General features: G+C 58.6%; 2 protein-coding genes across 2 annotated transcripts; both read left to right on the top strand.

Annotated features, from left to right (window-relative positions):
• The first annotated feature begins 1071 nt into the window (after positions 1–1071).
• Positions 1072–14149, top strand: MST1R (macrophage stimulating 1 receptor). The gene is made up of 20 exons (XM_032868091.1): positions 1072–2566; positions 5419–5607; positions 5689–5817; positions 5989–6159; positions 6930–7090; positions 7453–7618; positions 7732–7868; positions 8295–8456; positions 8552–8645; positions 8799–9011; positions 9114–9260; positions 9341–9503; positions 9677–9760; positions 9837–10052; positions 10417–10497; positions 10618–10799; positions 10910–11019; positions 11267–11432; positions 11844–11980; positions 13567–14149. Exons 1-20 carry the CDS (start codon positions 1328–1330, stop codon positions 13820–13822), a joined length of 4203 nt encoding a protein of 1400 aa, XP_032723982.1. The 5' UTR covers positions 1072–1327; the 3' UTR covers positions 13823–14149.
• An 8245-nt stretch (positions 14150–22394) lies between these two features.
• Positions 22395–26442, top strand: LOC116874106. The gene has a single exon (XM_032868527.1). The coding sequence runs from the start codon at positions 22676–22678 to the stop codon at positions 26420–26422; it is 3747 nt and encodes a 1248-aa protein (XP_032724418.1). The 5' UTR covers positions 22395–22675; the 3' UTR covers positions 26423–26442.
• The last annotated feature ends 80 nt before the right edge of the window (positions 26443–26522 follow it).

Raw genomic sequence — 26522 nt, 5'->3', positions numbered from 1 at the left:
GATCTGTGGGGCCCACGAAATGGTTCTGGCATTGCCAGGATCAGGAGGGCTTCCTGGAGGAGGTGCCATCTAAGTTTCAAGAGGAGGAAAGGAAAAAGGTGCTCCTGGAAGGAGGGACAAGGAGTATGGTCTGGATGGGGGAGTACAGGAGATACAGCTCCAAAAGTCAGGCTGAATGAATCCTGCTGGGCTGAAAGCTCCTCTCTTCCCCACCCCTCTTACCTGCCAAAGCCCTGGGACCCAGAGTTCACAGATCCCTCCGACCTCAGCCTAGGGCCACCCTATGCAGGTTAAAGGTCCCCTATCAAAGCCCATGTTTCCCCCATATCAGGGAGCACTGGAGCACAGTCAGCAAAGAAGGTAACCATTATGTTTTGTTATCCCCATGCTGCAACTTCTGCCTACAGAGGCAGCGGTGGAAGTACCAGAGCTAGGGTTGGGCCTCCACATAAGCCAGATCTCCTCTGACTCTGATGTCCAGCCCGCAGGGTAGGCCCCAACTCATAACTCCTACCGCCTTGGGCAGGTAGGGTGCAACTCTCTCCTCTGACACCATCCCATCACTGACATCCCAGGGCACGCGCAAGAATAATGGCTCCTGGCCACAGAGAGTAGCAGTACCTCTGGGGGGTCCCATGTCTCCCCTCTGGTCTTCCACACATTCTTGGCCTCTCAGGGGCCCTCAAGACCTGTTTAGGAAGCGTCTGAGTGTGTTGCTACTGGTGACAAGGGAAGAAATAAGCCAGGTGGTCCTCAAACCCTCACTGGTGGTGGGCCCCGATCCCTCCTCACTTCAGCCTAGTCGGTCTTGGGGGGGGGCGGGAAGGGACAGCTCAGGCCTCCTTACCTCTCTCCGGGCCACTCCACGCACACCACCCACACGTCACTGAGAAAAACACGCCCGAGAAGTGTAAGTGACAGGGCTGCGAGGGCCTGGAAAGTTGGCTTGGCTGAGGGGCTGCCTAGCCCAGGCCTTCGACAGGCCCCGCCCACAGCTCCGCCCCCACACTCTGGCCCCGCCCGCCCCGCCCAGCGCCCTCCGGCCGACTTTGCTCTAAGCCCCGGCTTGGAGCCGCAGAGTGGGTGGCAGGTGAGGCGGCCTCTCTGTTTCCCGGCGGGGAGTGTGTGAGTCCACCTGGTGCCAGGTGCTCAGACCCGAGGGCAGGGGAGGGCGCTGGGCAGCACGGTAGCCCCGGGCGGGGCTCAGCTGCCTGAGGGCTCTCAGGACTGGCTCTCGACGCGGGTCCCAGCCTCGACTTCCCCTTGAGTCTGCTCCCAGCCAGGCTCCGACCAGCAGGAGTCCCTGCGGGGCCCCCGCTGGGCCTGGATGGAGATTCTCCCGCTGTCCTCCCAGCCCTCGCTGTTACTGCTGCTGCTGGTGCTGGTGCTGCCGCCGCTCCTGACCAGAGGGTCCTGGCAGTGCCCACGCACCACCTTCGCTGCCTTGCGCAATTTTGACGTGGAGTACGAGGTGCCCAGCTTCTCGGCCGGAGGTCCAGTACAGGCTGTAACGACCTACGAGGGCGGCGAGGACGGGAGTGCGGTGTTCGTGGCTACACGCAATCGCCTGTACGTGCTTGGGCCTGGCTTACAGCCAGTAGAGAGCCTGGCCACGGGCCCTGTTGGGGACCCTGGCTGCCAGACATGTGCAGCCTGTGGCCCGGGCCCCCACGGCCCACAGGGAGACACAGATGCACAGGTGCTGGTAATGGAGCCGGCGCTGCCTGCGCTGGTCAGCTGCGGCTCTAGCCTGCACGGCCGCTGCTTCCTGCACGAGCTTGAGCCGGGAGGGACAGCTTTGCACCTGGCACCGCCAATCTGCCTCTTCTCCGCCCACCACAACCAACCCGAGGACTGTCCTGACTGCGTGGCCAGCCCTCTGGGCACTGTTGTGACTGTAGTTGAGCAGGGCCATGCCTCCTACTTCTACGTGGCATCCTCACTGGACGAGACTGTGGCAGCGAGCTTCAGCCCGCGCTCAGTGTCCATCCGGCGACTCAAGGCCGATGCCTCTGGATTCGCATCCGGCTTCGCAGCGCTGTCGGTGCTGCCCCAGTACCTCGCTTCCTACCCTATCGAGTACGTGTACAGTTTCCGTGCCGGAGCCTTTGTCTATTTCCTGACCGTGCAGCGGGCCAGCGTGACAGCCGCCCCGAGAGCCTTGCACACGCGCCTGGCACGGCTCAACGCTGCTGAGCCGGAGCTGGGAGACTACCGTGAGCTGGTCCTGGACTGCCGATTCGCGCCTAAACGCCGGCGCCGCGGGGCCGCCGAGGGAGGACAGCCCTACCCGGTGCTGAGAGCCGCGCACACCGCTCCAGTGGGCAGCCGGTTGGCCACTGAGCTGAGCATCCGGGAGGGCCAGGAAGTGCTATTTGGAGTCTTCACGGCCAGGAGAGACGGCAGCCCCGGTGTGAATCCCAACTCTGTCGTCTGTGCCTTTCCCATCCACCTGGTGGACACTGTCATCGAGCAGGGTGTGAAGCGCTGCTGTGAGTCTCCTGTCCCCCAGGGCATGCGGCGAGGCCTCGACTTCTTCCAGTCGCATAGTTTTTGCCCCAACCCGGTGAGCAGAAAGAAGGGGCCCTGTCCTGTGAACTGAATGCAGTGAGAAGGGCCGGGAGGAGAAAGGGCAGGAGGGGAGAAGTTTTCTCTTCCACGCAGTTCCTCAGCGCTGGGGGGGCGGCAGGGTGGAGCGGTGCCCGGGGTGCGGGCATCAGCCAAGCCCAGGCTACCCTGGAGGTCCCCCTCTCAGTCAGGCTAGCCCCTGTTGCTCCTCCATTTTGCTCTTTCACCCTCTCAGGTACCGTGGCCTCTGATTTTTTTAGGTAGTTTCCCAGATTGTGTGAGAACCAGATGGCATCACAACTGTCTTTGGCAGACACATTGCCAAAGTCCGGGTAGAAGGATGGGATCCCCTCCTACCTGCCCACAACACACACACATCCTCAGGGACATCCACAGAAAAACAGCCCCCCACACGGCAGATGCTAACAGAATCACACAGATACAGCTGCTCACCAACACAGTTTCGTTTTCCCTTTGGAAGCACTTGTTTTGTTCAGCACTCCAAGGAGGGTGGGGCAGGAGTTGTCGGAGAAAGCCCCCACCACACCCCCAATTCAGGGAGCCTCCCGGGCCTTGGAAGGTTGGGGGCTTCTCCGAGAGCCTGCATGGCTTGGGCTTCACTTGTCCCTGATTATTCTCTATGGGGGTTCTCTGTGGGGAGGACCTAGGACACGGAGGCGGCTAGGCTCTAGTAAATTCCAGGAGGCTCACCCCAGTCTTGTGCAAGTAACAGCTATAAACATCTGGGGATGAGTAAAGCCTTAGGAGGGGGTGGTTGAAATTGGTTCACCATGAAGGAGTCCCAAACTTTCTTCCACTGTAGTTGGGGCCCTGATTCATGTTCCCCTTTTCACCCCAGATGGGAGGTCTCCCAGCCCACGCTGAACTGGGGGCTCTTTCCAGCAGACACTACCCAGGTTCTCTCCAGCCATGGTGTCAGGGAGCTGGAGCAGAGACAAACAGGACATTCTTTAAGATGCTGAGGATCAAACCCAAACTGACCCTTTAGAGCCATTGAAACAGTCCTACCCTAGCTTATAAGAGATTAAGCTAAGGCAATGGGGTGAACACGCATGAGATGAATGGGCTTTCAGTGAGCTCACAGTCACTGCTCACAGAGTCTTAGGTTGCCCTGTGGCCCTGGCCCTTCTGTGCTATTCTCCAATGACTCCTTTCAAGCTCTTATTGATGCCTCAGAGGTGGGAGAACTTACACACAGTGAGGAGTGGGGGATCTCCAGCCTCACTCCCTTAGCTGAGTCCCTCTGGGTTGAGGAGACCTAGGGATGGAGAGACCTGGGCCTGGGCAGCCCTGCCTGCCCTCCTTTCTTTCCCTCTGGGGAGTCTGAACCTCTCCCTGACTTGGCTAGTGGTCAGTAGGTCAGAAGACATCCAGCCTGAGTTGGCAGTGCTAGGTTCTAGGAGGACTAATCTCAAGATGGCTCCCAAGCTGGCCAGGCCCCTGGGAGGTGTGTGAACCAGCCTATGCTGTGTTTGTCGGGTGACTAGGCACGTAGCCTCCAGGGCACCACCCACTGTGTGCTGATTGCAGCTGGCCTCAGGAAGCCTGTGGGACTCTTATGTGGCACCTGCCCTCTGTGGGTTCAGGTACGGTTTAAGTCTGGAGCAGTCACCCTCTGTGTGGCCCTGGACACTTGAGTCATGTTTTCCAGAGCCAAGGGCTCATAGACAAGCCTGGAAACACAGAGCGAAGGCCCTGGAACCCAGAGGCGAGCAGACAGGGGTGTGGCCCTTACCAGGGTAGGGCCTCTTTTCCACCCCTCAGCCTCACCTGTCCCTGAGTCATGCTGAAAACACCTGAATGGCTTCCGGTGAAGGCCAGGCCCCTTTCCCCACCTCAAGTGAGGACAGAGTCCCAGTTCCCACCCACCCAGGCTACAGACAAAGAGTGTGTGGAGTTTTTAGGCCCAGCTCTGCACCCCCAGGGCTTCTGATCAGCACTGAGGTCTGACCACTAGGTTAGCGTACTTGGTTTGGTGGGAGCCTTGGGCCTAGCAAGGGAAGGTCCCGAACAGCTAGGCTACTGAGCCCTGCCTACGCTTTGCACTCAGCTCCAGTCCCTTGCATTCTTACCTGATCTGACTTCCCAGAAGCTTCCACAGTCCTGCCTTGGGGCTTGAGTGCAGCCCCCAAAACACCTTCTTATTAAGAGCCGGGGAGAGGTGTCTCACAATCCCTGGGGTCTAGCCTTCAGGCCTTGATTTTTCCCTTTTGTACCCTGAAGGGGATACAGGTAGCAGCTGGAGGTGTGGGAAGATCTTTGGAATTTCAGGGAGAAGGACCATGTTACCAGTCCCATTCTGGCTCAATTACCTTCAGAGTTTAGCCACTGCAGCAGGAGAGGAAATGCTAGCCCAAGCTAAGTGCAGGGCATAATCGGCAGGGGGCGGAAGAGGGCTCTGGTCAAGAGCTCGGACTTCTTACCAGGTCCCTCTCATGAGAGGGTATAAGACCTTGGACAAGTAATCAAACGCTCTCTGAGCCCATTTCCTTATCTGCAAAATGGAGGTGGTGAAAGCATCCACTTTATAGGTGGTTGTGAGGACAGAATGGGGTTGGGCCTGTAAGACTCTAAGTCAATATCAGAATGAACATGGCAAGTCAGAGCAAGGCGCAGGAGAAGCCGGTCTTCTAGCCCGGGCTTTCCTTCCTGGCCTTACTGCCTCTGAGAGGCCCACAGGTGGAAGGCGGCAGGTAACAGGCAGACGTGGGGCCTTATCTAGCTAAGCCAGGTAAGGGATGGGGGTTGGGACTGCTGTGGTCACTGACAGAGGGCCCCAGGGGCCAGTGTGTGGTGATGAGCCCCGATCCCTTCCCTGACCCTCCCCAGCCTGGCCGGGAGGCCCCCAGCCTCAACACCAGCTGCCATCACTTCCCTCTGCTGGTCCATGGGAGCCTGTCACGTGTGGACCTCTTCAACGGGCTCTTAGGACCCGTGCAGGTCACTGCACTGCATGTGACACGCCTCGACAATGTCACAGTGGCCCACATGGGCACAGCTGATGGGCGCATCCTGCAGGTAGGACCCCCATCTCCATGGCTTTTTGTCCCTGGGTCCCCATTCCCCATTTCCATTTTGGTCATGGCTAACCTGTCCCAGGTGGAGCTGGCCAGATCTCTCAACTATTTGCTGTATGTGTCCAACTTCTCACTGGGCTGCAGTGGGCAGCCCATGAGACCAGATGTCAGTCGCCTTGGAGACCACCTGTTCTTTGCCTCTGGGGACCAGGTAAGGTGGGACTGGGGTCAGGCCTGGGGCCAAGGTCATGGGAGCATAGCCCCTCCATCCAATCCCAGAAGCACTGACACACAGGTCTCACCACCGGGACCTACAATAACTAGGACATCTATGGGGTCTGGTCCCCTCCCCCACTCCTAGCCACCTGTCTGCCTCTCCAAGGTCTTCCAAGTACCTATCCAGGGCCCCGGCTGCCGTCACTTCCTCACCTGTGGGAGCTGTCTACGGGCACAGCGTTTCATGGGCTGTGGCTGGTGTGGGAACACGTGTGGCCGGCAGAAGGAGTGTCCTGGCTCCTGGCAACAGGATCATTGCCCACCTGAGCTTACTGAGGTATGGCTTGCCTGGTGAGGAACAGGTGGGATAAGCTGGGCCTGGGGTGGGGCTCAGCGTGTCTTTTTTTTTTTTTATATACTATTTATTCTGGTTTTTTATTTTTGGGGTTTTTTTTTTTAAGATTTATATATTTGAGGGGTGGCTGGGTGGCTCAGTCATTAAGCATCTCCCTTTGGCTCAGGGTCCTGGGATCAAGGCCCACTACAGGCTCCCTGCTCAGCAAGGAGCCTGCTTCTCCCTCTCCCTCTCTTCCTGTGTCTCCCTCTATCAAATAAATAAGTAAAATCTTAAAAAAAAAGATTATCATCATAATCATTAAAAAAAGATTTATTTATTTGAGAGAGCGTATACATGCACATGAGCAGGGGAGAGTCAGAGGGAAAGAATCTTAAGCAGACTCCCTGCTGAGGGTAGAGCCCAACATGGGGCTCGATCTCACAACCCTGAGATCATAACCTGAGCCAAAATCAAGAGTCCAATGCTTAACAAACTGAGCCACCCAGGCGGGTTGGGGGAGGTGGATCAGCATGTCTTAACCATGATCCTCAGGCCTTGAATGTCCTCCATATTGATAAGAAGTGTATTCTTGCCAGAGGGGATGGCCCATGTAGAGACTTGGAGGCAGAACAGTGCCCAAGTGAGGGCTAGGGAGTGACCTAGGGGACTGGAGGGAGGGCAGGCAAGGGGCATGATTGAAAACTCTGGGGAAAGCAGATAGCTGAGAGCCCTGACCCACACAGGGCCTCAGTCTCTCTCCCCCTCTTCAGTTCTACCCACAGAGTGGACCCCGAAGGGGCAGCACAAGGCTGACCCTGTGCGGCTCCAACTTCTACCCACACCCTCCTGAGCTGGTACATGAAGGTACCCATCAGGTCACCGTGGGCCAAAGTCCCTGCCGACTGCTGCCCAAGGACAGTTCAAACCCCAGGTATAAACTGGTGTCTGCCCTTCCTGTCCCTGACAGGGGTGACCACGCTGCCCCTTCCCTGTGAGACCCTGTCTTCTGCTTACAGGGGCAAGAAGGTAGGAGGGAAGCTGCAGTGGCTCTGGCTGCTTGGTGTCTGAGGAGACATCTCTGTCCCTTCTTGAGCCTGTATATCCCCTACCCATCTGTCGAGTTGTGGAACTGGGCAAGGTTGACCCTGCCTCACCAGCTCCTGCCTACCCTAGAGGAAGGGGAGGAGTGAAGAGACACCATCTTTAGGCCTGGAGGAGACCTGTGATATGTGGCGGGCACGAGGCCAAGCCTGTGTGTCCCCTGACTGACCTCATATTCCCCCGGTGCCCTAGACCAGTGTTCCAGAAAGACTTTGTAGAGGAGCTTGAGTGTGAGGTGGAGCCCTTGGACATGCAGCTGGCTGGGCCCGCCAATATCAGCCTCACCGTGAGCAACATGTCTCCAGGCAAGCACTTCCGTGTAGATGGCACCTCCACGCTGCAAGGCTTCTCTTTCATGGTGAGGCTACTTTGCCTTGTCTGTGCCCTTGGCCAGCCTGGCAGTACAGGCAGGGAAGGGCTTGGAGTGGAAGGCCTTTTATGTCAAGCTAAGCCATCTCCATACCCTCTTAGGAGCCAGTGCTGAGAGCAGTAAAACCCCTCTTTGGCCCACGGGCAGGGGGCACCCGCCTCACCCTTGAAGGCGAGGGCCTGTCTTTAGGCACCAGTCAGGCTGTGCTGGTCAACGGGACTGAGTGCCCACTGGAACGGTAAGTGCCAACAGGCCGGGGAAAGGGAGGCTACAGGGTCCCACCCCAGGGAGCCTTCACCAGGTGAGACGTGGATCCTGCCCAGGCAGAGAGAGAAGAGATTGGTCCGATGGCCCGTGTAGGGAGCAGGTCCAGGAAGAAGGGTCTGATGCCCCTTCCAGCCCAGAGGTGGTTTGGAGATGGCAAGACAGCCCATCACAGAGTTTATTAGCTCCAACCAAGGCTGTGGGGAACCCGTTCCCGCCTTACCTTTATGGAAGACTTCATGACCCTATCTTCAAACACACCCACTGAGTATGGGCAGGTTTTGATGACCAACAGAGGAACTGGGAAGGATTGGTAGACCCTTGGAAAAGGTAGGTCTGGCCTTCACGGAGGGTGATCCTGAGCCCAATTCTCCCCCCACCCCACTCCCTCATTCTGCAGGGTTAGCGAGGGGCAGCTTTTATGTACCACGCCCCCTGCGGCAGCTACGGCCAGCGTTCCCATTCGCCTGCAGGTAGGGGGCGCTGTGGTGCCTGGCTCCTGGAACTTCCGCTACCTGGAAGACCCCGTTGTGCTGGGCATCAGCCCCAACTGTGGCTACGTGTAAGTGGCACCCCCTTGCCCGCTCTGGTCTCTTGGGAATGAGGGAGCCAGCCTGAGAGAGCACCCCAAGCCCATCACACTGCTCTCCTCCACAGAGGCTCCCAGGTCACCGTCTATGGCCAGCATCTGACTTCCGCATGGCGCCTAGTGCTGTCATTCTACGATGGGCTCAGAGCAGTGGAAAACAGTGTGAGTGGGCATGGGCAGCTGACAAGTGGGCACTAGCCTGAGGGAGGAAGGCTGGATGGGTCCTCTAGTTCCAGCTCTACCCCCTGCTGGGCTGAGGAGCCTGGGTTGGCTGGAGGAGGAACGCCTGGCCAACTACTCTTGCCTGGGCCCCAGCAGTGTGAGCGGCAGCTCCCGGAGCAGCAGTCGTGCCGCCTGCCTGAATATGTGGTCCGAAGCCCCCAGGGGTGGGTGACAGGGAACCTGAGTGCCCAGGGGGATGGAGCTGCTGGCTTTACACTGCCTGGCTTTCGCTTCCTGCCCCCACCCCATCCACCCAGCACCGACCTGGCCCCACTGAAGCCAGAGGAGCATGCTGTTAAGTTTGAGGTAAGTGTGGAGGGTGGAGGTCAGGGACAGTAGAGGGTTAGGGCTGAAGCCTTGCCTGGAGGAGATGGGGGCACTGGCCAGTCCTCATGACTGTCTCTGCAGTATATTGGGCTGGGCGCTGTGGCTGATTGTGTGGATGTGAACGTGACCATGGATGGTAAGAGCTGCCAACATGAGCTCCGGGGCGATGTGGTCATCTGCCCTCTGCCCCCCTCCCTGCAACTTGACAAGGATGGCCTCCCACTGCAGGTAGGCAGCTCAGCTGGCCCCCCCACAGGAGACGGGGGCCAGGGCTTGTGGGCTGGGCCTGAGCTGCTACCTGCCCCCAGGTCTGCGTGGATCGTGAATGTCACATCCTGGGCAGGGTGGTACGGCCGGGTCCAGAGGGGGTCCCCCAGGGGCTACTCCTCGGTCTCCTGCTGGCCCTTCTCCTGCTTGTGGCTGCGCTGGTTGCTGCACTGATCTTCAGCTACTGGCGGAGGAAACAGCTAGGTGAGCTCTCCACTCCCCTCTGACTCAGCCTGTAGCCCCAAACCACGACCTCTCCAAGTCCCTATATCCTTTCTTGGAGGTCTGCCCATACCCCTGGGGTACAGGGCAGCTTATAGGAGTTTGGAGGCTGGCCACCAAGGACTGTCTTTCCACCGGCCTGTCTCTAAACCCAGGTGACCTGGCATCCTTGGACCAGATGGCCGGAGCCATGCCCCTACCTGTGCTCCGGTCGGGCTCTGACTACAGAAATGGCCTTGGTGAGACAGGGGACAGCACTGAAAGCTGGAGCCACGCCCTCTGCTCTATAGGCCCCTCATTCCCTTTCCTCCACAGCAGCCCCTGACGCCAATGGTCTGGATTGTCCGGATTCCACCAGCCGGGACCATAAAGCATCCTCCTCAGACAGTGGAGATGGGTCCTGCGTCCCACTGCTGCGGACGGCATCCATCCAGCTTGGGGACTTGGACTCTGTGCTCCTGGCTGAGGTCAAGGATGTACTGATCCCCCATGAGCGGGTGGTCACCCACAGTGACCGAGTCATTGGCAAAGGTGTGGGGGCCAGGACAGGTGGGGCTGGGGCACAGATGGAGTCCTGAGATGGTGTGGGCTCAAGGGACATTTAGGCAGGGCTCTGCTCTGGCCTTCTCCCCAAGCTCTGTGACGTTGGGAATACCACGGAACTTCTCTGAACCTCCATTTGCTCCTCTGTGGAATAGGAATTCATTCTGGCTTCGGTGGATTCTGGGGCAGATCAGGCAGGCACGGGCAGGCGGCAGGCTCTGCCACTGTGTAGCTGCTGCTTGTTTTTAACATCCCATTGGCCCATTGGTGCTCTGGGGTTTCGTTCCCAGCGAGAGGGCGTGGTGTGCACCCCCCAGGCACTGGGGCCCTCTCACCGTCTTCCCTTCACCAGGCCACTTTGGAGTTGTCTATCATGGAGAATACATAGACGAGGACCAGAATCGAATCCACTGTGCCATCAAGTCGCTGAGTCGTAAGTGGGTCCCTGTCCCTGCGGTGCTCCCACCTTGCTGAGTGACCCTGAGCAGAAGACCACTCTTCTCCATTCCCCCATCTGCCCCAGCCTCTGAGCCTGACTGCAGCTGCTCTGCAGGCATCACGGAGGGGCAGGAGGTGGAAGCCTTCCTGCGCGAAGGGCTGCTGATGCGCGGTCTGCGCCACCCGAACGTGCTGGCTCTCATTGGCATCGTGCTGCCCCCGGAAGGGCTGCCCCGTGTGCTGCTGCCCTACATGCGCCACGGAGACCTGCTTCGGTTCATCCGCTCGCCCCAGCGGGTCCGTGCTCGGGTGCCCTGGGCTGCGTGGGGGTGTGGGTCAGGAGACATGGGCAAGGGCTGGGGACGTGCTGTGAGGCCCTTGCTTACGGACCCACCTGTGGCCCCCAGAATCCCACAGTGAAGGACCTTGTCAGCTTCGGCCTTCAGGTGGCCCGCGGCATGGAGTACCTGGCAGAGCAGAAGTTTGTGCACAGGGACCTGGCTGCTCGGAACTGCATGTGAGGGGCCAGGGCATTCGGGGTGATGCAAGCGGGGGTGGGGCACCTCAGGGGATGGCCCTCCCTCCAGCCCTTGCTGGGTACCCCTGGTCATGTCCTCCCTTCTCTGGCCCTCCATTTTCCTATCTGCCTGGCTCAGGCTTTGACTGGCCACTGTGACTCTGAAGCTCTGGGAAGGCCTGGAACAGATGGGTTCAGGGCCTGGTGGTGGCTGGTCCTGAGTGTGATTCCCGCCCCTCACCCTCAGGCTGGACGAGTCATTCATTGTCAAGGTGGCTGATTTTGGCCTGGCCCGCGACGTCCTGGACAAGGAGTACTACAGTGTCCGGCAGCATCGCCACGCTCGCCTCCCTGTCAAATGGATGGCGCTGGAGAGCCTGCAGACCTACAGATTTACCACCAAGTCTGACGTGGTGAGGCCCCACCTGCCCTAGAGTCCACAAGTCCTCAGGGTCCTGGGGGAGCCCTGGGCCTTGCCCATTTGGCTCCATCTGGTGATCTGAGTCCTGGGAATACCCAGGCTAAGCAGCCCCCACAGGTGGGCACGTCTGCCCACCTCTGGAGTAGGTCTAGGATGGACTCCTTACAGGGCAACAGGGGCCTGTGAACTCACTGGCTCCTTCCAGACCATACAGGGCCTGCCCAGGCCCAACTCTGGGTAGAGGCTGGTGGTGAGAAGACACAGAGGGAAGATGCTTGTGAAGTATTGAGGAGTGAGCTCTGACTGATTTCCAGCTGAAGGGCTCTGGGGACCTGGCGGCGGGGTGGGGTACCTGCCCCCAGATTTGAGCGTAAGAGTTGAGTCTCCTTTCCCCTTCCCACAGTGGTCGTTTGGTGTGCTGTTGTGGGAGCTGCTGACACGGGGAGCCCCACCATACCCCCATATGGACCCTTTCGACCTCACTCAATTCCTGGCCCAGGGTCGGCGCCTGCCCCAGCCTGAGTATTGTCCCAATTCTCTGTGAGTATGCAGGGGTGGAGGTGGGAGGGCGTGGGACCCCAGAGGCAAGGGAGGAGCAGGAGACAGAGCTCTTGCCTGGCTCTCTGACTACTCCCTTGGCCGACCCAGAAAGGTGCCTCTCTGGGCCTCAGTTTCCTCGTCTGTGGACTGTTTCCACCCCCATTTGGGGCTGAGTGCTGGGAGGATATCATGGTTGCCATGGTAACAGTACTCCCCACTCAGAGTCTGGGTTGAGGCCAGTGATTTGATTTCTCAGCACTCCTCTCACCCCACCCCCGCCAAGGGGGCCTGTTTTCCATCTTTTCCATTCACTTAACCTCAAGGAAAGGTTCCATTAGCTCCCACACTAGCCCCCTCCACATCTCCAGATCACAATTTTTCCCTACTGAATATAGTTTCAGATTCCCCGTGCCCAAGGCCTGGTGGCAGCTGTGTTGTCACCATGCCTGCCCAGGGGTGCTGTGCGAGGGTTCAGCTTCAGGAGCAGTACGCGTGCCTCGCCTGTGCCCAGGCCTCTGTGCTTAGAACAGGAAGAACTGGGTCTGGTTCCCTGACAGAGCCCCTGAGCTGGGGATATGTGTACAGGGGGTTTCTTGGTAGACTGGGGGCCAAGGAAGCAGGAGCCCTGTGATGCAGCAGAGGTGGTAGCCCATCCCATAGCAGCTGCTTGATCTGGGATGGCTCTTTGGAGTTTTACAAAATTTATATCAAGGGGCTGGGTCACTAGACTAGACATTAATAAGTCGCTGGTCACACTGAGAGTTTGGGGAATTCAGCTCTTTTCTGCCTGGGGCACTTCCTAGGGAGGGCTCCAGGCAAGATCCGGCAGCCATCACTAGGGGAAGAGAGGGGGATCTGGGTGGACTGTCACAGCACCCACTAGACTGGGCCAAGTTCCTTCTCCTCCGAGGCCTGTTTCCTCATCTGCAAAGTTGAGGGATGAGGACAGTACCACCCTCAGAGTCTGAGAATAAGATTATTGTGTGTAGGGCACTTTAGTGTCATTAAGGCAGGCATGGCATTTCCAAAATAAAGAGGCACAGATTAGGATCCACCACCAGGCAAACCCAGAGAGACACTGATTGGGAATCACGGGGCCACTGGCACCACCCCCTACGTCTATGGCTCAGGACTTTGAATCTCCATGTCACTGGATACGGGCTTCCTTCCTAAAAGACCTAAGATGGGACTGTGATAGCTTGTGAGCTGCACCCTAAGCTAAGCCCCTTACGGGCATCCTTCCACCCTCTGGCCCAACAGCTCTGTGATCAGGGCAGGAACCTGAGGCAGGGAGAGCCTAAGGAGCTTGCCCGAGATCACATAGTTCAGGTCACAGGGCACAGGAGTCCAAGCTCTAACCTTTGGGTCAGCTGGACCTCTGCCACGTGGGGAAGCAGGACTGGGACAGCAACGGCAATGCTGAGAAGAGGTCGCTCCTGCCTGGGCCACACTCTGCACTACGCCTCCAGCCACCTGTTGTCTGTCCTCCTCTCTGTGTGGCCTGCCAGGGGATTCAGAGCGGATGGGCAGCCCAGAATCTTGGGCCAGGGATGCGTCCTGACTCTGATGTACCCCTCTCCCCGCAGGTATGCCGTGATGCTCCGCTGCTGGGCGGCTGACCCTGCAGTGAGACCCACGTTCACAGTGCTGGTGGAGGAAGTAGAGCACGTGGCAGCCAGGCTGCTCGGGGACCACTATGTGCAGCTGCCTGCAGCCTATGTGAACCTGGGTGCTAGTACCTCAGATGAAGCCAGCAAGCTCCCAGAACAGTCACAGACCACGCCTGTGCACAGGCGCACAGCTCGGCCCCGGCCTCTCTCAGAGCCCCCACAGCCCACGTGACCTCAGCTCTAGGCAGGCCCTAGGGATAGGACCTGCCTAGCAGCCAGGGAATTCATCCCAAACTGCCACTGGGCCATGCCAGGCCTGGGGCAGCCCAAGCCGGCCTCTGTCCTGTCCCTGCCCCTGAACCTTCAGGGGCGACCTGAGGGAGCAGGGCCCCTCGGCCCCTCACTCCACAGAGGGAGCAGTGGCGTGATCCTCAATGCAATGAGTATTTATGGGGTACCCAGCGTGTGCTTGACCTGCTGGGCACAGGGGACTCAATGGTGACCATACAGGCACTGGCCCTTGAACTAGTAAACGACCAAACGAATATTCAAGTGCAAAGTGTAGTCAATGCTTTGAAAGAAAGACAGGCTGCTTTGAGGGAATGGAGGGCAGCTTTAGAGAGAGAAGAGAGGTGAGGGAAGCCTCCCTGGGAGGTGACATTTCTGCTAAGGCCCTGTCAGGTGGGAACTGTGCCAGAAACAGAGGTGGGGGAAGAGAGTTTTGGGGAAAGTGAGCGGCACGTATAAAGACTCCTAGGCTGGAAAGGGGTAGGGTCAGCAAGAAGGCTCCAGAGAACAGGAAGGGTAGGGCAAGGCCCCAATCCAGGTTACAGGGCCCTGGAGACTTCTTCACAGAACCAAGAGGGGTGGGGTTGAATACCCAGGCGTGCTGCAGCCAGAATGGCTTCTCCCCTTGCCCAGCCCAAGTCTGTCCCTTCCTAGCCCTTCTCAGGGCTCCCTGCCCCCCTTGCAGCTCTCCCACGGCCCCAAACACACTGTTAGGGTGTGAAGACCAGCTCCCCCCACCCGCCCAAATCCTGCCAGCATTGCCCTTGCGGCCTTAAGAGAGATGAACGGCAGCAAGGCCTCATCCACACTTTCAAGGCACTAGGTTCAAGATGCTAGACTGCCCTGGCCATTTATACTCGTCAAGGCCACCGCACAATAGCCACTGGAGGGGAAGACTCCCCTGGAGAGCAAGAACAGCTCCTCCCCCACACTCTGGATGCTAAAGGGGGCAGCTGGAATGCCAGGGACTGGGCCCAGGCCAGGCATCGCAGTCGTTCCTCTGTCTTGCTCAGGAGCCCTGTGGCCTCCATCCTGCCAGTTGGGAGACCCCAGCTCACCCTAAGGGGAGTAAGCTCCCTCTTCCATGAGTTACCAGCTCTTTGCCCTGTCACCCATGGAACCCTGGGTTTGTAGCAAGAGCTCCCCGGTAAATGGGGGGGGGCGTTCCTTGGAACTGGAGCTGCCCAGCTGTTCTCTACCTATTGTGCTGCCTACTCTGCCACCTCGGGCCAAAGGAGGCCCTGCCATGGGGAGCCTAAGGACCCTGAGGACATGTGGGTAAAGCTTAAAAGGAAGCTCTTTGCTGAAGCACAGGTTTCCAAAGACCAGGGGTCTATGATCTGGAGAGGTAGAGATGCACTCTGCCTGTTTACCTCTGTACCCCTGACCCCCACTCGGACCTAGAAGAGGTTTTGTAGCCTTGTGTGCTCAGCCAGAGACCTCTAGAGGGTCCGTGTATGTGTGTGTGTGTGTGTGTAGGGGGAATCAGTTGTGTCACCCCTGAGGTTGGAAGAGGGATGAGTGGAATGTCCTAGAGTACCCTGACAGCTGTAGTCCCCATACTAGTTAGAAAGGACTGTCTCCACCACTCCAGCTTGGAGTCCTCTTACTCTGACCTCATGCTGGGGATCTGAAGAGCTCCCCACCATGGGTGGGGAGTGAGGAGAAGGCCCAGGGGCCTCTCTGAAGCTGGACAGAGGCTCCTGCTGAGTCTCTGAAGTTCATGGACCACTGGCTCGTCTGCTCGTCGTAAGAGAGGGGTCTGTGCCTGGGAGGGGAGCTTAGCAGGAGAGGGTTCTCAGAGAAGGGAGAAAGAGGACAGATCAGGAGGGTCAGCTTTCCCCTGAAGCCAGAATACCAGGCTTTGGACGTATTTCTGAGCCAAGGGCCTCCGACGCCAGGATTCTCCAGAGAGGGGCCCCTGTTAAGCAGGTGCTTGGGCCCCTGGATCATGGCCCAGCTGCACCTTCTCCCCCCAGTGCTGCAGCCCCCAAGCTCTGAGTTCCATCCTCACAGCCACCTGAGTGGTCCCAAGTCCAGCTGGAGTATCAGGAACTGGAACTGCTTCAGGGTTTCAAATTCCTGACGGGGCCACCAGGGAGAAGAGGAAGGGGTGTTAGTTCAAGGCCCCCAGACGCGCTGGGAGAACTAGATTTCCGAGGGGCTTCCAGGGCCAGGGAAGGCTGAGTTACCTTTCCCCTGGGAGAGGTCTGAATAGTATGTCAGACATGGTGGGTGGCCAGTGCAAGGGGAAGGTTGCTGGTAGCCATGGTAGGTCTCGGCCTACCCCTAGAGTGGGATGGGGTGAGCAGAAGTTTCTCCTGGGGCTTTGGGAGTCCAGCCTCTACCATGAGCTGTGGAGGACAGGTACCAATTCCCCTGCCTCATCCTGCTCTCTTGCAGCCCCATTGGGGCTGGGGGCAAACAGGTGCCAGTAAAGGTTGGAGGGAGGCCAGGATGGGAGCTGGGGCCAAGGAAGCTGCAGATGACTCACAGCCTCCTGACTGCCCACTGGTGTCACTGTTGTCTGGCACCTGGAGAGCAGACATGGGGCTGACCGACCTGCTTTGATGGGGGCCCAAGAATGTGGTCTGAGATCCTCCTTATGCCTCCATCCCAGCCTTTCAGATAATTTTCCCAGGGATCCCAAGGCCCTCTGGGGTCACATCTGACAGGGTCACACCTGAGAGCTCCAGATATAGCCCCATTTCAAACCTTGGGATCTTCTGGGACCCTGGCCTCCCCAGTCACTCCCTCAGTGCAGCCCATGAGGCCCACCAATGGTGCTACTTTACAAATTAACTCCCTTTACCTGTGGGAGAGAGGAGGAACCCCCAGTGCCAGGGTGGGGTGAGGGGATGTGGGCGTTGTTGGGAGTGTCAGAGGCTCAGAGCGGCCCAGGCTTCATCTCACACTTATTGCCCCTGCCTGGGGAGAAGCAGCCCCAGAGATCCGTAGTTGAGCATGGAGCCCCCCACCAGGCTCTGCTGAAGAACATTGTTTACTCCGGGCTGGGCTGGAGAGCTCCCCTCTGTGAAGACCCCAGGCTCTGAGCATCTCCTTACTCCAAGCCTCTGCTCTGCCCCCGTGAGGGTCCAACCAGCCCAAATGTGGAGCTCCACCAGCCCAGAGGAGTGGGGCTAACTCTGTGAAGTGCCCCTAGCTTTCCCCACCTGGTACAGAAGGGCCGGCTAAGCCCCGTTCTCTCCTGCCAATCTTCTTGGGTTTGTTCCAGCCAGGGTTTTTAACTCAATGAGTGTAGATGTAAGAAGAGCCTGGGCAGCTGTGACATTCACATCCAGCTATGGTAGCTTCCTGGGTGGGCTGGGTTCTTCAGGCTTAAGGATGGTGACCTGGAGCCATGACCTTCACACTTGGTACACCGCTGGTGGGAATTCTTGGCCCAAAGCTTGGCAGAAGTTGCCCAGCTGTTGGCAGAGTTTGCCTGACCCTGCTCAGTCCATGGGTGGGCACCTGGATCCCAGCCCCCTCACACTGATGTCCCCAGACCCCCTTAGAAATGACTGTTTCTCGTGACCCCGCAGCCCCATCAGTCCACCCAGGATAGGAGCTCACAGCTCCAGGCTCTGTAAGGGAGGGTGGTTCCGCTCCTGAGCCTCCCCACAGCCTCTGCATCTTGTTCTCTATTTCCTCAATGCTCTGAGCACCTTCTGTCCCTGGTTCCAGGACATTCCGGCTAAGCCTAGCAGGGACGGTCACACTGCCCTGTAGAGGGAGGTCCCCAGATCACAGTCCTCTTGCAGGATGAGAATCCCAATCTGGGACTGTGCCCTGCCATTGCCACTCATTCCCCTGCCACTTCTGCTCCACCCATCTGCCAGCCTTGACCTTCTCAGGGAAACAGAGGCACTTATGGCCCTGACAACCACTTGCTGGGCCCGTGACAGGATGCCCCAGTATTTGGCCCTCACCGGTCTATTGCTCAGTAGAAGCTCAGATGCAGGGCCCATGGTGGTTCCTATTTTGAACTCAGGTGGTAGGAGCTGAGGGAGGTTGCTGCATCCTTGGGGCTCAGCAAGGACAGAGGCAGAGGGAGCACACGAAGGTCCCAATGCCAGGGGCATCCTTGCCTCCTCTCCTCCATTCCCTCTCCCGTTGGTTTAGCTACCTGCACACTTGTGGTCAGTCTTGGACTGGGCACTGGGGATCTGGAAATGTATCAGGAAAGGCAGGGGACTCAGAGCAGCTGGCAGCCAAGATCCCAAGATCCCAGGATCTTCAGTCAGCTGGGAAGCCAGTGCTCACTCTCATGTCACAAGCCCCACCTGTGCAGCCTGGACCATAGAGACTGAGACCCCCACAAGGAGTCCACTCCACCCCTGGACCACACGGTAATCCCAGCTGCAGCCAGGCATCAGTCCTGCTGACCTGTTCCTCCCAGCTGGGGAGCCACCTTTTTGAAGGGGGAAAAGAATCCTTTGGGCAGCCCCAGTCACCCTTCCCACATGACTCCTTACCCACAGGCTCTGACCCAGTCACCCGTTGTTAAAGTTGCCCCCACCCTCCACGGGGCCTGAGTTCTTCAAGGACCCTGAGAGAGGGCTGATCTCAGCTCCTCTCTGCAGATGTGATCAGAGGTCTCTTCCCGATTGTCATGGAATGATGCGCACTTCTGGCAGCACTTGCTCTGCCCCCACTGAGGCTGGCTCCTGGCTGGGGGGCTGCTCCCAGGGACGGCGAGGAGCTGGCCTCAGCCCCGGAGCAGTCCGGGCATCTGTGCTATGGCCCTCCCTCCGGGCTGGTGCGGCTGGCCATCTTTCACGCAGAGTTACGTAAGCTTGAGTCAATTGGAGCTCGGAGCAGTTCATTGTGGGCTATTTTTAAGCTGTAACACATCACAGCAGAGGGGTCAGTGCACCACGGCTGGCAGGGAAGGTTGTTTAAACATCTGTTATTTAAATTTCCTATGCCTTGGAGCTCAAAAGCCACATCCTCCTGGCACTCCTGGATCTACATTCCACATTCCTGGTTAGGAGTAGACTATCACCCCATGTCCCACCAAGGGCCCTCTTGGGGCTGGTGTTCTCTGCACCCTGGCTGTCTTCCTTTCGGGGTCAGGCAAGGGAGACCAGGGAGGAGGAGGGGTCCGAGGCCTCTCTGGAATGGGTGTGCCCTGGCCAGGAAAGGCTTTAGGGAAGCAGGATGTTAGCACTCACAGGTCACTTGGAGAGCCCCAGGGAGGAGGGTCAGGAGTGGGAAACTCAGACCAGTCTGTGGAGCCAGGAGACCAAGGGTGCCTCCTTTCTCCCAGGTGACCTTGCTTTCCCATTAGCACCCCGAGAAGGCTAGATCACAGCATCCTTTTAGGTCTTTTCAGAAGCCTGCCTTTACCTGGTCTGTGCTCCTACCCAGAATGCCCTCCCTAAAGATCTAAATGCTACTTGTCTGCACCCTCTGGGGTCTGGGGCAGGACGGCTGGTGTACGAACCCCTGAACACCGGGCACAACTTCTGGGGAAACAGGCCTTGCTTTTCACTCCATTACCAAGTGGTTGCCTCCACTGGGAGCCCTTTGTGGCTCCTTTTGATCCTAGATTTTTGGAGTCTTCCCAGGGCCCTGAGAGGGGAAGACAGGTAGACTGGAAGAGTACAAGGCCGAGGATTTGACAGAGCTGTTTCCTGAGAACACAAAAAAGCCAAAAATACAGGTGCATTGGAGAATCAGGTCTGGGAGACCTGGCTGGTCCTGAAGTCTTCCCTCTCCTCTTGATGCCCTTCTGGCCCACCACCCTCAAGACATCCTAAGGAGGAGGGTTCTAGCCTGATCCACAAAAAAGAATGGTTTCTTGGGGTGCTCTGACTCCATCTCCTGAAGCCTGACCCTCTCCACAGGGGTCGGGGCCTTTCCCCGAAGCCTGCTCAGAGGGGGCCAGGTGAGGGGTGACAGGAGGCAATGTCGGGACCTGCCCTCACATAGGAGACTCCTTCTGTCCTTGCCCTAAGACTGGGCTTCTTCCAGTTCTTCTGGGTCCTTCCATCGCGGAGAACCCTCAGCCTGGGGAATGGGCTCAGCCTTGGGGAGGGGCTTTCCAGTTTGCCATGGCAACATGTTGGCCCTCCTCACTTTCCAGAATCAGAAATAGAATTGGTTGCCCTTCTTCGTGGTGAGAGACTGTTTAAAAACATGTAGGGGGGAGGGGTACCGTGGCAATGTCCCTGCCTGAACCCTGGGGGCTCGGCAGAAGGGGGCAAGCTTGGGAGCCTCTCTGGCCACCCTCCTGGGCCTCCTCTTACCTGGATGAAATGCAGTGGGCTTTGGCCAGGCAAGAATTCTGAGGACAAAGGACTCAGCCTGGTTCAGCAGGGTGTGTAACTGGCCCCTATTTCTGCACTCCTCTCCTTGGAGGACATTGGCTTTGACGTGCCCACAGGGAAAACGCCCCTCCCAGGTTCCAGCCACCTGCTAAGCTATTGGGAGGAGGAGATGGTTCATGTGGGACACGGCTTTCATGGGGGCTTGGGGCTGCAGCACTCAGAAGGGAGGCATATTGGCTCCCTTCCAGTAGGGTCCCTGCCTGCCAGCCCTGGGCATGGGATCCAGTGGTGGGATTCTGAAGTGTAGGTCCGAAGCCTGGTGGCCAGCCTGGCTGCAGAGTCTGGCTCTACCACTCATTTTGCTGAGCTCTCTGTGAGTTCTCTCTCTTCTCTGTGCCTTGATTTCCTCATTTGTTAAATAGGGATGATAGTGCCTGGCTCATTCAGTCACTGTGAGGCTGGGTTACCAGCGCTCAGCACTGCCCAGGCTTGCAGGAAGAACCCAATCAAATCAGTCATTGTTTTTATAACAGGCGTTTGCTTGGTGGTGCGGCAGGGAGAACTTCCTCCTCTCTCAGGACTGCTTTCTCTTGGGGGGTGTGGGGGGAAGCCTTCATGAGCCACACCCTTCAGCTGGCTCTGCTCCCTTCCCAGAGGACACCTAGAGGGGATCTCTCAGGTCAGTTGTTCACAAAGCTCCTAACCCTGGGAAGGATGCCCCACTTCTGTAGGAGATGGGGTATGGCTGAGGGGCGCCCCCCTCCCTGCCTCCCCAGCCCTCCCAGGTGCAGCCTGGCTCTAGAGGCCACCACTATCACCTCTGTTGTGGGGGAAGAAATCTGTTTGATTGGGGTCAGAGGTGAATGGAATAGCATTCAGCAAGGATGTGCACACATAGGAACACAGAGGCGCGCCACAGACCCCTCCACTTGGCCACCTTCCTGGGCCATAATGTAGGATGAGCAGTAACATCCCGAGAAATCTGTCTCCAAGCTTAACTGAAGGCAGCATCTGGGGGAGAGGGAGGGGACCCAGGGGGCCCGAACGGGGCTGAGTCAGGCTTTGCCCAGTACCTATCAGGAAGGTGCAGATGCTGCACAGTGCCAGCCGTGGTCCCTGGTCACATCGTTTCACACCCCACGGCCAACTGTAAGCACTATTTTTAACCTTTGTGAAAACACCGCTTTGGAGGACAAGCCGATAGCTGCATTCTCCACAAACCTGTTTCCTGGGCAGAAAAACTGAGGCCTGAAGGGACACAGGCCTGGGGACTAGAACAAAGAGGCTCAGAGCTCACAGCTGGCAGGAGGGAAGAGGGCTGGCCCCGCCCCCCAGGTCAAAACCTCCAGAAGAGGCTTGTGGTAAGGGGTGGGTCCCCAGACTGCTGCTTAGGCCTGTCTTCTATGGCTGTCGGGCACAACTAGGCCTGGGCTGGTGGTCTAGACAGGTCTCACCCTTCTCTGGCCTATGTTTACCCATCTAAGAAAGGGAGGGTGGGAGTTCTACCCAGTCTAATAAGTTTACATTTCCTATGTGCCTACCCTATGTCCAGTCCTGTGTCCAACTTGTTCACACTGTATACACAGCTATGCCCATTGTGTGCCCAGTCCTGCACCAACCATATTCGCACTCCATAACCATCCCTCTGCTCACTGTGTCCCTACTATGCCCCATCTGTATGTAATTGCCACTTGGCAGGCCCTGTGTCCACTGTGGCCTAGCCCTATGCTTAGTGCTCTGCCCCCCCACCCCCTCCCCCAGCCAAGGGTAAGTTGACACAATGTGACAAGATCTAGAACATTCTGATTTGAGGATTCTGAGCAAAGGCCCCACCCCCGCCCCTCTTGCCCCCATAGCCACCTCTGTGGGCTACTGGTTCTAGGCTTCAAGGACATGTGGCTCTGGGGAGGGGGCTCTATGAGGCACAGGCAGAAGAGAGCCATCTGGAGTAGAAAGATTGCCAAGGAGCTGCTGTCCCTGGAGCGGGAGCCAGGGAACATGGGGGAGAAGAGCACGGGCCTGAGCTGAGCCCCTCACCCTCTTCTGTCTCCCAGGACTGAGTGGTGAAGGGGCTTTGATCTCCCAAAGGGTCTTGTGTCACATTCTTGGAACTCATCTCTGGGTCAGGGCTAAAGTCTCAAGCTGCCACATAAGAGAGGAGAAAGAACCAAGTCTGGTGTCTGAGGTAGACCAGGAATCCAGGTCTTCCCTGCTTACCTTTCCCTTTTGGCCTCTCCCAGCCACTCCCAGACCCTGCCACAAGGAGCACCACCCTCACCCCACAGCTGGCCTGAGTAGAGAGTAGTTAGTCCCCTGGATGGCCTAGGGTTGGCAGACTTCACCAGAGTCCCTGGGCATTTCTGTTTCCCAAGGTTCCCTAGGGCAGGCCCCATTCCTCAGTGGGGTGGGGCCCCTGGTTTCCCACACTCTGTCACCCCCCACCAGGTCACTGGGGGCTGTGATGTGTGGGGTTGCCATGACAACAAAGTGGGGGCAGGGCACCTAGGGCATGGAGCAAGACTATGGAAGTCACCAAGAAGGTGGGGGGCCCTGATCCACCGGGCCCCCAAGGCCACCCCTCGGCCAGCAGCCAGCAGCCAGGGGGTGGCCTCAGAAGGTCTGAGGGACCATGGATAAACTCAGGATCTGTGTACTTCAGGCAGGGGTTGTCCTTGTCCCCTGAGGCCATCACTGATAGGACCTGCGGCCCTGCCTCCCAGGCCCATGCCCCTGACCTTGTTCACCAGCTACACCAGGATCCTGCTGACATTGGCTCCCAGTGTGTCTGTGAGAGGGCCTCCCAAGATGCCCCAAGACCCCCCTCTACTAGCCCGTTTCCAAGCTCCATCGTGGGAACCCCAACGCATCTCATCATGGAGAACAGGACCCTGGCCCTCCCTGTGTGCACACACAGTGACAGCACCAGTGACACGGTCCAGCATGGATTCTGCCGCTTCCGGGTTCAGGCGCAGGTTGCACGGCAGGGCAAAGCTCCCGCTAAAGTCCTGGTAGGCTGGGGCAAATGCCCCTGTAGCCCTGACCAGGTAGCCCCCTTGGGCAGCAGGAAGAGCAGGTGGCTACCCTATCTCCTTTCAGGGGACGAGGGCTCGGCTGCAGGCCAAGATCCTCTTCTGGCTCCAGGCCAAGGTCAGGGCCAGGACAAGTGCCCATGTCCGGCCCAGACTCCTCCAACTCCAACTCAGGCAAATGCTCTAGCTGTGGCTCCAACTCCAATGCCAGAAGTAGTTGAAACTTATACCTGCATCTCTGGCCACTTGACAGACACCACTATCACAACCAATGGCCTGTCCCAAGACCTCCTCCCCAGCAAGAGTGACAACCCGTGGCCAGTCCTCTTGGAGTCTTCCAAAGTGGTCTCATCCCTCCAGGACAAAGTGGATTTTGGTTTTCAGAAGGAGCCTCCCAACCAAATGCCTCCTCCAAATGAGTCCTCAGACCATGTCCAGGAGGTCAAGGCTGCCAGAACACAGGTGTTATCCAACCTGCCTGAGAACCCAGTGGAGAAGCCCCAGGTTTGTACCTCTAGGCCAGGCAGCCCAACACCAGGCTCAGGGCCCCCAGGGACCCCTAAGTCCCAGAGGAATAGCCAGGAGAACTGCAGCTCTCAGCCAGACCAGCAGCCTCTCAACATTTGCAACAATACCTACTCCAATGTGCCCCAGTCTGCCTACCCAGACTCCTGCCACAAGCAGTCACCTGTCCAGTCTCCCGGGGAAGCCAACCAGATTCCCCCCTCCACTGCCCCTACTTGCCAGCTCCAGAATGCTGTGGAAGACCGCGTGCTGGTGTTCGATATGGCCACGGGGAACACCAGGATGGGGCTGCTGTGCCATGACCCCACGGGTTCACGGGCAGTGCTGCTGGGTGTCATGCCCAACCACCCATCTGTCTATGTTCCCGAAAATGTGTTGTCTGCTCCACCATTAGGCATGCCCATCCTTTCCCCTGACAACAATCACCCCAACTTCTGGTCCACCTCGCCCATGCTGTCCAGCCCTGCACCCTCCAGCCTCTCAGCTGGAAGCTACCGAGAGGTGGCCCTGGTTTCCAAGGAGGGCAGGCTCAACTTGGAGTTGCGGGACTCCCCGGGTACTGAGACACCCATCAGGGTGTTCACTCGGCCCATTCCACTGGGGATGCCCCTCCAATTCGGGGAGAGGAGATTGAGCCATGTTCACGATCCGGGCTGCTCCAAACTTGATGCAGAAAAAAATGAAACTAGTCATACCATTTGGAAGCTGGACCCCTCCAGGATGCAGGACACCTCCACGGTCCAGCCCAAGAAACTGCAGTGGATGATCTCAGAGCAGCCCGCAGAGCCTGCTCCTCAGGCCCCAACCCAGGAGGTGTCCAGACCTCTGCTTCAGGACGATATAGGCAAACATGACCAGAAAGAGGTCCTTACTGCTCATCCTGACAGCCTTGGGGCTGAGGGTGCTGGGCAGGCCTTCCCCAGCGGTCAGCCGCCTCTAACTGAACAGCATCCCCTTTCTGGACAGCCCCCTCCAATTTGTCAGCCTCCTCCTGATGAGGAGTGCTCCCTCACCAGGCAGACCCGCTTTTCTGGACAGCCACTCCTGGCCAAGCAGCCTCCCTCCCCCAGGCAACTCCCCCTTTCCCGTCAGGTCCCTGTCACTGGAACCTCTCTTGCCAGGCAGATTTCTCTCACTGGGCAGCCTCCCTTTCCCCAAGAACCCCCCATTTCCAAAGAGCCCATCGTCCCAGGAAGGCCCCCCATCACCAGGGAGACTGGCCAGGCCTCCACCTTGTGCCAGGAAGGGGAGCCCTTGAGCTTGCCAGCCCACGTTGGGGTGCTTCAGGTGCCCCTGGCCCCCGAGGAGACCTGTGTCTACATGAGCAGGGACAAGGTCGGCGTCAGAGCTGCTGAAAGCTCCAGCACACATCGGGTGCCATCCTGGCAACGCGGAAGCCCCCCCAGCACCCAGGGGGAGCAGTTTTCCCTGGTCACATTCTCCACACCCGGCACTGGCTACAAGGTCCTGCCCGTGGCCATGGTGGGCGCCGAGCCGCAGGGTCCCCAGTTCAAGCTGACACCCGAGGACATCTCACACCCATCAGTGCTTCCCCACCTTGGCCTGCTCCGTGGGGCCTGCTACGAGCTGGTGCCCACCGCGGGTACTCTGTCAGTGCAGTCCCCGCTGCTCTGCCGTCACTCGCTGGGCCCCTACCAGGACATGGCAGCGGTGGTGATTGACACAGGCACCGGCTTCACCAAGTGCGGACTGGCTGGGGAGGACCACATCCTCAGCGTGGTGCCCTCACGTGTCCAGCTGCTGCAGCACCCGGCCCAGGATGAGCCCCGGTACACGGTGCCCGAGAACCAGGAGGCCGCCTATTCGGTGCTGAATCGAGGCGTGGTCTCCGACTGGGATGCCCTGGAGGTGCTGTGGCAGCACCTGTTTTACTGCAGGCTGGGCGTGCGGCCGGAGGAGCTGGCGGTGCTTGTGGCCGATTCGCCCATCTCGCCGCGCACCAACCGAGAGAAGGTGGCTGAGATCCTCTTCGAGCGCTTCCACGTGCCGGCCATGCAGACGGTGCACCAGGCCCTGCTGGCGCTCTATGCCTACGGGCGCACCACCGGGCTGGTGCTGGGCAGCGGCCACGGCACATCCTACGTGGCACCTATCCTCACTGGGGATCTGGCCCCCCTTGACACCTACCGGCTGGATGTAGCTGGGGCTGACCTCACCGAATATTTGGCTCAGCTGCTGCTGGCGGGGGGCCACTCACCGCCCAAGGTGGGGCTGGTCAACCAGATTAAAGAGGCCTGCTGCTACGTGGCCATGAACATGACAGCTGAGGTGGCCCGCACCCAGACCCAAGCCCGGGTGGACTTCGTGCTTCCAGACAAGCATGTCATCACCCTGGGCTCCGAGCGTTTCTGCTGCCCTGAGGCCCTCTTCCAGCCCAGTCTGCTGGGCCTCAACCAGCCTGGCCTCCCGCAGTTGGCCCTCCTGAGCATCAGCAGGCTGGAGGCCAAGCAGCAGGAGGAGCTGCTGGCCAATGTGGTGCTGGACGGCGGCAGCACCCTGATCAATGGCTTTCCCGAGCGCCTGCGGCAGGAGCTGGGCCCCCGAGCCACTGTGCTGGGCTCTCCCCATCGCGCTGTCGCTGCTTGGCTTGGAGGCTCCATCATGGCATCCCGGGACTCCTTCCAGAGCCTGTGGCTCAGCCGCCGTGAGTACGAGGAGGAGGGCCCGTGGGCCATCTACAAGTACCATCTGTGAGCGCATAAAAGTTCTCGTTCTGCTGACTTGGAGCACTGTGGTGTGTTTTAGACACGGGGTGGTGTGGGGAAGGGCAGAGAGGCCAGTTGTGGAGTCAGGG

The sequence above is a fragment of the Lontra canadensis genome, unplaced genomic scaffold, assembly GCF_010015895.1.
Source record: "Lontra canadensis isolate GAN:19392208 unplaced genomic scaffold, GSC_riverotter_1.0 scaffold35, whole genome shotgun sequence".
NCBI lineage: Eukaryota > Metazoa > Chordata > Mammalia > Carnivora > Mustelidae > Lontra > Lontra canadensis.
Note: the sequence above shows the minus strand (reverse complement) of the source record. Positions and strands in the feature narration are given on the sequence as shown.

Excerpts from the sequence above, each read along its gene's own strand:
- MST1R (XM_032868091.1), top strand. The coding sequence starts at position 1,328 with ATGGAGATTCTCCCGCTGTCCTCCCAGCCCTCGCTGTTACTGCTGCTG. Across the intron at positions 7,091-7,452 it reads AAGGACAGTTCAAACCCCAG|ACCAGTGTTCCAGAAAGACT; the intron begins GTATAAACTGGT and ends CCGGTGCCCTAG. Across the intron at positions 11,020-11,266 it reads CTGGCTGCTCGGAACTGCAT|GCTGGACGAGTCATTCATTG; the intron begins GTGAGGGGCCAG and ends CCTCACCCTCAG.
- LOC116874106 (XM_032868527.1), top strand. The coding sequence starts at position 22,676 with ATGGAAGTCACCAAGAAGGTGGGGGGCCCTGATCCACCGGGCCCCCAA.